General features: G+C 47.9%; 1 protein-coding gene across 1 annotated transcript in view; it reads right to left on the reverse strand.

Annotated features, from left to right (window-relative positions):
• Positions 1 to 6,222, reverse strand: part of LOC147751531 (poly(U)-specific endoribonuclease-like) — a 270,495-nt gene extending 264,273 nt beyond the window's left edge. The window contains exon 1 of the mRNA XM_086933372.1: positions 6,001 to 6,222. Coding sequence (XP_086789498.1) covers positions 6,001 to 6,011 — 11 coding nt within the window. The 5' untranslated portion in view covers positions 6,012 to 6,222. The remainder of the gene's footprint in view (positions 1 to 6,000) is intronic.
• Between the last annotated feature and the right edge of the window lie 1,431 nt (positions 6,223 to 7,653).

The following is a 7,653-nucleotide window of genomic DNA, read 5'->3' on the forward strand; positions in this document are numbered from 1 at the left end:
ATGATGTTGCAGTAGTGTAACGGGGAGGCGGGGGACACCACCAATGAGGACTGGTGGAAGACCGAAGTTCCTTACACCTCCTCTCTCTCACCGCTTCAGGACGCCTGGGAGACGGAGTCCGAAGCGTGGTGGCACCAACAACCCATGCGAAGTGGGGACTGTTCCTTTAACGAGGCGGGGTATGCAAAGGAAGAGACAAACCCCTATGACGCGTTACAGTGCAGAGCAAGCAGCTGGAAGAACAAAGACACGCCCCCTGATGACGTGGCATCGCAAGGAGTGGACAAGAAGCCGGAAGAGGAAGGAGAGGTGTGTCCCGACACCTGGAAGAAGAGAGGAGAGCGAACGGTGACTACGGAGGACGGAGGAGGATCGAGCGAGGAGATTGAGGAGAAGCGGAGATCGGGAGTAGCTGTACCTGGAGGCCAACGATACCAACCACCGCCCAGCCACACTCAAGGAGGAGTGTGGCTCACTCAGGTGCGTCAACGTATTTCGGGTTGGCTGGGGCTGCGTGGCAACGCCGTGTAATTAGTGTAAATATCGTACTCACCTCCCTATCTGTTTGTTCCCAAAACGCCCCCCTACCTCCTATCCTCACTGTATCGTCCCTCACCAGTCCTGAGCACAAGTACTCTGTACAGCGCACAAACCACTGGTGTCCTCACTCCCCTGGGGGTACGTTACAGCAGGAACACCAAGTGCTAAAAGCCCTCTCTTTTCCTCTCCCGCATGTGGCGATGTAACCCGAGAAGAGAGAGAGAACCGGAATCCCCAGAGACGGAGACAAGGCGGACCAGTCCACGAAGACCCTGCGCTCTTACGACACCATGGACCCGGCAGCCCTAGCTTGAGAGAGACTCACCAAGAGGAAGAAAAAGCCCTTTATAAAAATAAAACCCCATTTACCCTGCTCTAGTGTCGAGTCCCTCCTTCTGAACCGCCACAAGTACTAAAAAGTAAAAAAACAGCAAAAGACGCTTTGCAGGCTGAGCATCAAGGAGGTCATGTGTTTGTGAAAGTGAGCATTCAAGATCATTATTTCTTTGAGATAAACTCAGTTTCTATACCGAATGTAAAGAATTGTAATGGTACATAGATCTAAGAGCTTTTTCAGATGTAGATTAGAAATCCCGTTTAGACCAAAAAGCATTTGCTTTTCTTAAAATACTACCTCACCACCACCAATGCTTTAGATTATATCTTGTTGAATTGCTAACTAGCCAGGACTGCCCTGTTAAAAAAACTGCTGCTGGATGTGAAAGGCAGCAATTGGATGAAGTTAAATCCATATAAAACAGGCGTAATGAAGGTTGGTATTTGTGAGGACCTTTAGGAGTTTAAGTTTGGCCAAATAGTTGAGAATTTGTCGTTATCTTGTAAATTCAGTCAAAAACTAGGATTTTAAAGTTGATGTCAATGGGAAATTGACATTTTCAATCTCTGCCATCTCCCCATGGATCTTCGTTTGAAGATTGGAAATCATCTTTCTGGTAAGCATAAACTTTCTCCTTACTGAACTTCTTTAAATCTTTTTGTAGTTTTGTTATCTTTTGTTTCATAAGGTACTCCATGTTTTCCAATGTTTCGTTATTTATTTCAGCCAACCTACTATTAAAGGTTGAAATCATAATGCTGGGTTTCAATGCACTCTCTGTAACAGTAATCATTATTGCTAGATCATCTACTAGTTATTTGACCACCTTGATTATTAAGATTAACCAGTCCCTGGTGCATTTCCACGCCACCAGGAACCATTCTTCCTTGAATTGTGTATCTTCCAGGAATATGTGGGGGGACACTGGTCACAATCAGTCCCATTGGAGCTATATTCACTTTAAGGCAGGGGTACTCATAGTACGGCCCGTGGGCCGCCAGCGGCCCAGCAAGCCTTCCTTGGCGGCCTGCGGACCTTGCAGACAGGTACCAGTTTAAAAAAAAATGTTTTCAAGAGTGTCTGTAAAGGCCGCTGATGCATCCTGGACTCGGAGAGGCTCTGCTCTGGAGGGGGGGGTGTCGGGGGGGGGGAGCTGCAGAGGCCTCAGAAGAGGTGAAACGGAACAAAGCCTCATTAACAATTTAATGGTCTTTTAAAGACCTGTGAAGTGCTCCGGTGCGGCTGTGTGCCGTGCCAGGCAAGCTGTCTCATCAGGGCTGCCACACAGTGGTGGTGTGGTGGGGTGGGGGGGGGGGGGAGCTAGGCCTTTGAACTCAATGGGCGTTGCACGCCTGTATGTGGCACATATATTTCCTTCAGGGCTTTGACCTGGCACGCAGGTTTCTAATGGTCACAGACATGGGCTTGCTTGCCCCTGGCTGAAGGCAGGGCTGTCCTTCACAGTCTACTTTTAACAGTGGGCAAAGCTTCACTTTACACCCAGCGCATGGCTGGAGCCGGGCCTTGGGAAGCATCTGCGGCTTTGGGGAGGGAGAGAGAGGGAGAGTCAGTGGAGGGCGAGGGAGGGCGAGGGAGGGAGAGAGAGGGCGAGAGGGGGCGAGGGAGGGAGAGAGAGGGAGAGTCAGTGGTGGAAGAGGGAGGGAGACAGAGGGGGAGTCAGGGGAGGGAGAGAGAGGGAGAGTCAGGGAGACAGAGTGAGACAGACAGAAGGAGGGAGACAAAGGGGGGGAGGGAAAGAGAGGGAGACAGAAGGTGAGAAGGAGGGAGAGAGAGATGGAGGAAGACAGAGACAGAGAGAGGGGGAGACAGAGAGAGAAAGGGAGGGAAACAGAGAGAGGGAGACAGAGAGAGAGGGAGACGGAGAGAGGGAGAGAGAGGGAGGGAGACGGAGAGAGGGAGGGAGACGGAGAGAGAGTGAGGGAGGCAGAGAGAGTGACGGAGTGAGGGAGATAGAGAGGGAGGGAGGGACAGAGAGAGAGGGAGAGAAAGAGAGAGGGAGGGAGGGATGGAGACGGAGAGAGGGAGGGAGAGCAGGAAGGAGGGAGATGGAGGGAGGGAGAGAAAGGGAGGAAGGTAGACGGAGAGAGGGAGGGAGACGGAGAGAGGGAGACGGAAAGCGAGAGGGAGGGATGAAAAGAGAGGGATGGAAAGAGAGGGAGGGAGAGAGAGGGAGGGAGGGAGAGAGAGGAGGAAGAGAGAGAAGGAAGAGAGAGAGGGAGGGAGCCACAGAGAGTGAGGGAGGGAGCCAGAGAGAAGGAGGGAGACAGAGAGAGGGAGGGAGAGAGAGAAAGAGGGGGAGGGAGGGAGACAGAGGGAGGGAGGGAGACAGAAAAAGGGAGGGAGAGAAACAGAGGGAGGGATGGAGCCGGAGAGAGGGAGGAGAGAAAGAGAGGGAGGGAGATGGAGAGAGGGAGGGAGAGAAAGAGAGGGAGCGAAGAAGGGATATGGAGAGAGGGAGGGAGACAAAGAGAGGGAGGGAGACAAAGAGAGGGAGGGAGACAAAGAGAGGGAGGGAGAGGGAGAGAGGGAGAAAGACAGAGAGGGGGAAGGAGACAGAGGGAGGGAGACAAAGGGAGTGAGGGATACAGAGAGTGAGGGAGACAGAGAGAGGTAGGGAGAGAGACAGAAAGAGGGAGGGAGGTAGAGAAAGAGAGGGAGGGAGGGAGAGGGTGTATGCTGGGTCTGGTGGCTCAGTGGACGAAGACATCTGCTGCAGGGGCCTGTGTTCAACCTCATCGTCACAGGTTGTTTTTGGGCTCTAGCCCCGCCCCCTCTCTCACTGACCACGCCCCCACCGGTGCGGCCCTCGGCCACATACCACACTGTAAATGTGGCCCCTGAGAGAAAGTTTGTGAGTACCCATGCTTTAAGGTATTCGGTCATAATTGCTCCGTGTATTAAGATCTTTACCAGCTGGTTTTTCATGGATCGGATGGAATTCCAATCTCTTGCATTACTCCTGACTGCTATCAAGCCATCTGTGTCCAGGATTGATAGTGTTCTCAGGATTTATGTTACCAGGTCGTCATCAAAACGTAGACCTTGTTTATTCTCCATGGTGCCAGGTGGGGCACCCAAGGGGGGGTTGGGTTGGGAGGGAGGGAGGGGAGGGAGATGATCTAGCGGAAGTGTTGTTGATCACTAAAGCCACTCGAGGAGTCAACTGACTATCTCCGATTAACAATAATAGGTCCCACGGCCGACCCGCTGTGCATACGAATAGATTAAATAAGAGGATCCAGGAGCTCCTGGTTCCTCCTATTTAAACTATGTGTTTAAAGTCTGTCATTATCTTAGACTGCATATATAAGTAAAGTGATGAAGATTTGTAAAGTTTCCTAAAACAAGGAGTTCTCTTTTTAAGGCTACCTAGGAGAACTCATTTGTAACAAGGTAAAAGATGGGAGGGCGTTCTCAGAAGCAGCAGCACTTATCTCCTTACCCTACCAGCGGGGGTGGACTGACTGATACAAAGAAGAGTCTCTCCTAAAAGGAGTGCTAACCACTCTGGCAGCGTCTCCGAAATTCAATTGCACATGATGGTTAAGTCAATTGGGGTGGGGGGTGGTCTTTTCAGAGATAGCAAGATGAGCAGAGAAGAAGACTGTCTCCTGTAAAATCAGACACTTCGGTTTCATCTCGCAATCTTTGGGTTTAATTCATATTGAAAAATGCCTCGTTTACTTAAAAAAAATGTAATAAAAGATTAGGAGTTCCAAATAAATGTACCATAACTCACGAGCCATAATAACATGGGGCAGCTAACCTGTTTGTTTTAGGCAAGAGCCAGCTCTTAATTTTTTTATTTCTTGATGAATGTTTAATATCCATTTTTCTGTAGGTTGAACTAAAGCTTCCCATTCTGTGCAGCGTACCTGGATGTTTAGTGTGCAACACAACACCACACAATTCCACACCACAATTAAACACCACACAATTCAACACCACCCAACATAATTGAACCCTACTTAATAACAATCAACGCAACATGATTCAACTCTACATAATTATACTCTACTCACTACCACATAAATACACCCCATATACAACCACTCTATGTCACAAAGCAACAATCTGCATAGGTACATTCCAAACCACCCAACATATTTCCAATCAGCATAACTCCACTATACATAACTCCGCAATACAAAATACCATTCCACATAATTACACTCGATGTGACACAATCCCACTACACATAATTCCAGTACATTCAATACCACATAATTACTATCCACATAATTTGACTGTAAGCCATGCCACAATTCCATTAACAAATCCACTCCATGTCACACAATTCCTTACAGACAGAATAGCATCATCATAGTGCACACGACTAACATCTGCCAATATGCTCTCTCGGAGCAACACAACGTAGGACTTTTAAATGTCAAAAGACTCCTTTATCGGGTGTTCATTTGCCAACATTACAAAATAGGCAAACAAAATTAATCCGCACGCTCTCCCTCGCACACACTTTGTAGATGGTGTGCAAAAACAGTACTTCCCAATAGCGCTAAAACACATTTACAAAGCCCTGATGGGGTTGTTTGACCAATGTGTGTGTTTCTCTGTGTAGCAGCCACTCTCGTATGCCCCCTGCACAGGAATATCGAAGACAACAACTATGAGCGCGAGATTTAGTTCCGGAATGTAAATCCTGGTTTTACATTCACGTCTCTATAGTCTATACGGCTCCCGACACTAATAATTGAAGTCGAGTATGAACTTTTAAGGTGTCTGCCCTGGCTGTGGAGATCACATGGCGAGGGGAGCTGCTAATTTACGCCGGGGCACCTCTACTAGAAGTTAGGAGCGAGAGAAGAGGGCTGACCTAATACTCCGCCCTGCAAGAACCCCCCCCCCCCCCCCCCACCACCCTATAAGGTTTAATCAGGGGAAACCTCGCCTGCTGCACTGAATCTACCCACGCACGACAGCGCTCACAAAGCGCGTGCCGCTCAGCGTAGCATCTGTTTACCCAGTAGCCGCGGGTGCACGCATTAACTGTGCGGGCAACAATGTTCAAGCTCGATAAAACGAAATCTCTCATACAACTATCCATACAACTTTTGAAGACTGCTAAATAATAAGCGGCTTACCTGGAGGACATGGTGCTACCATAGACTGTAACCCTTTGTTCGACTCACTGCTGAGCAGGATGCACAATGTAAACGTGACACTTTTCACAGTGGGCGGGGCGCCGTGGGTGTGGCCGCTCATTTGCATCTTTGTAGTGAAGTGTTCATTTTGCATAGGAGTCCTATTGGCCAATCACCAGGAGCGTATGCCAGCTGTACTCCGTTATATCACTTTTCGAAGTGAAAGAACATGCAGAGTCTGCATCGTTGTTCTCGCGAGATCTCTATATAACAGAAAAGTCAAAGAACGCTGTAGCTATGTATTCTCTAAGCATCTCCGGACGTATAGTTAAAGATGAAGGGAACTATTGTTTTATGACCCTCATGTGACTAAAAAAATGGAGGCGCTGTTTGCTGTCAGAGACAAATCGACAGAATACAGAAAGCCGGATTGGGTACTAGATTGTACGTGGGTAGGGTTCCCAATTGATTCTGAGTTATCATAGACATAATATTTTAAACGCCGGCCAGCGTCCTATTTTGCAAATAATTGTTTTCAGGGGTTTTGTCCAATTGGCTCATTGAAATAAATGGCTAATTCCCACAAAGTTTTAGCATACTTGCTAAGACAGTAACAACAACAACAAGTATTTGCAATGCAATAGGTCTCGCATTAGGAAAGTTTGAGCTATTGGTCTTGTAAATGATTTTTTTTTATTTAAGTGTGGGTTTTGAAAATAGCAAAATTAATAGATAGGCGATAGATAGAGTGAGGGCGATAGGTAGAGTGAGGGCGATAGATAGGTAGAGTGAGGGCGATAGATAGATAGAGTGAGGGTGATAGATAGCTAGAGTGAAGGCGATAGATAGATAGCTAGAGGGCAATAGATAGAGTGAGGGCGATAGATAGATAGCTAGATAGATAGAGTGAGGGCGATAGATAGATAGAGTGATGGCGATAGATAGAAAGATAGAGGGTGATAGATAAATAGAGTGAGGGCGATAGATCGATAGATAGATAGATAGATAGATAGATAGATAGATAGATAGATAGATAGATAGATAGATAGATAGATAGATAGATAGATAGATAGAGTGAGGGCGATAGATAGAGTGAGAGCGATAGATAGATGTGTGTGGTTGTGTGTGTTTGTGTATGTGTGTGTGTGGTGTGTGTGTGCTTGTGTGTGTGTGCTTGTGTGTGGTAATGTGTGGTTGTGTGTGGTGGTGTGTGTGTGTGGTTGTGTGTGTGGTGATGTGTGTGTTTGTGTGTGGGGTTGTGTGTGGAGTTGTGTGTGTGGTTGTGTGTGTGTGGTTGTATGTGTGGTTGTGGGTGATTTTGTGTGTGTGTGTGGTTGGGTGTGTTGTGTGTGAGATTGTGTGTGTGTGGTTGGGTGTGTGGTTGTGTGTGTGTGGTTGGGTGTGTGGTTGGGTGTGAGATTGTGTGTCTGGTGTGGTTGTATGTGTGTGTGTGCATGGTTGTATGTATGTGTGTGTGCGGTTAGAGAAGGATGTATGTGGAAGAGAGCAGCATATCAGCACAGCAGAAGAGTACAGGGAGGTAAATAAGGAGGTGGGGTGGATGAGAGCAGCAGATCAGCACAGGAGAAGAGACCAGGGAGTTAAAGAAGGAGGCGGGTGGAAGAGAGCAGCAGATTAGCACGGGAGAAGAGA

Source organism: Lissotriton vulgaris, chromosome 1_1 (genome assembly GCF_964263255.1).
Source record: "Lissotriton vulgaris chromosome 1_1, aLisVul1.2, whole genome shotgun sequence".
Classification (NCBI taxonomy): Eukaryota; Metazoa; Chordata; class Amphibia; order Caudata; family Salamandridae; genus Lissotriton; species Lissotriton vulgaris.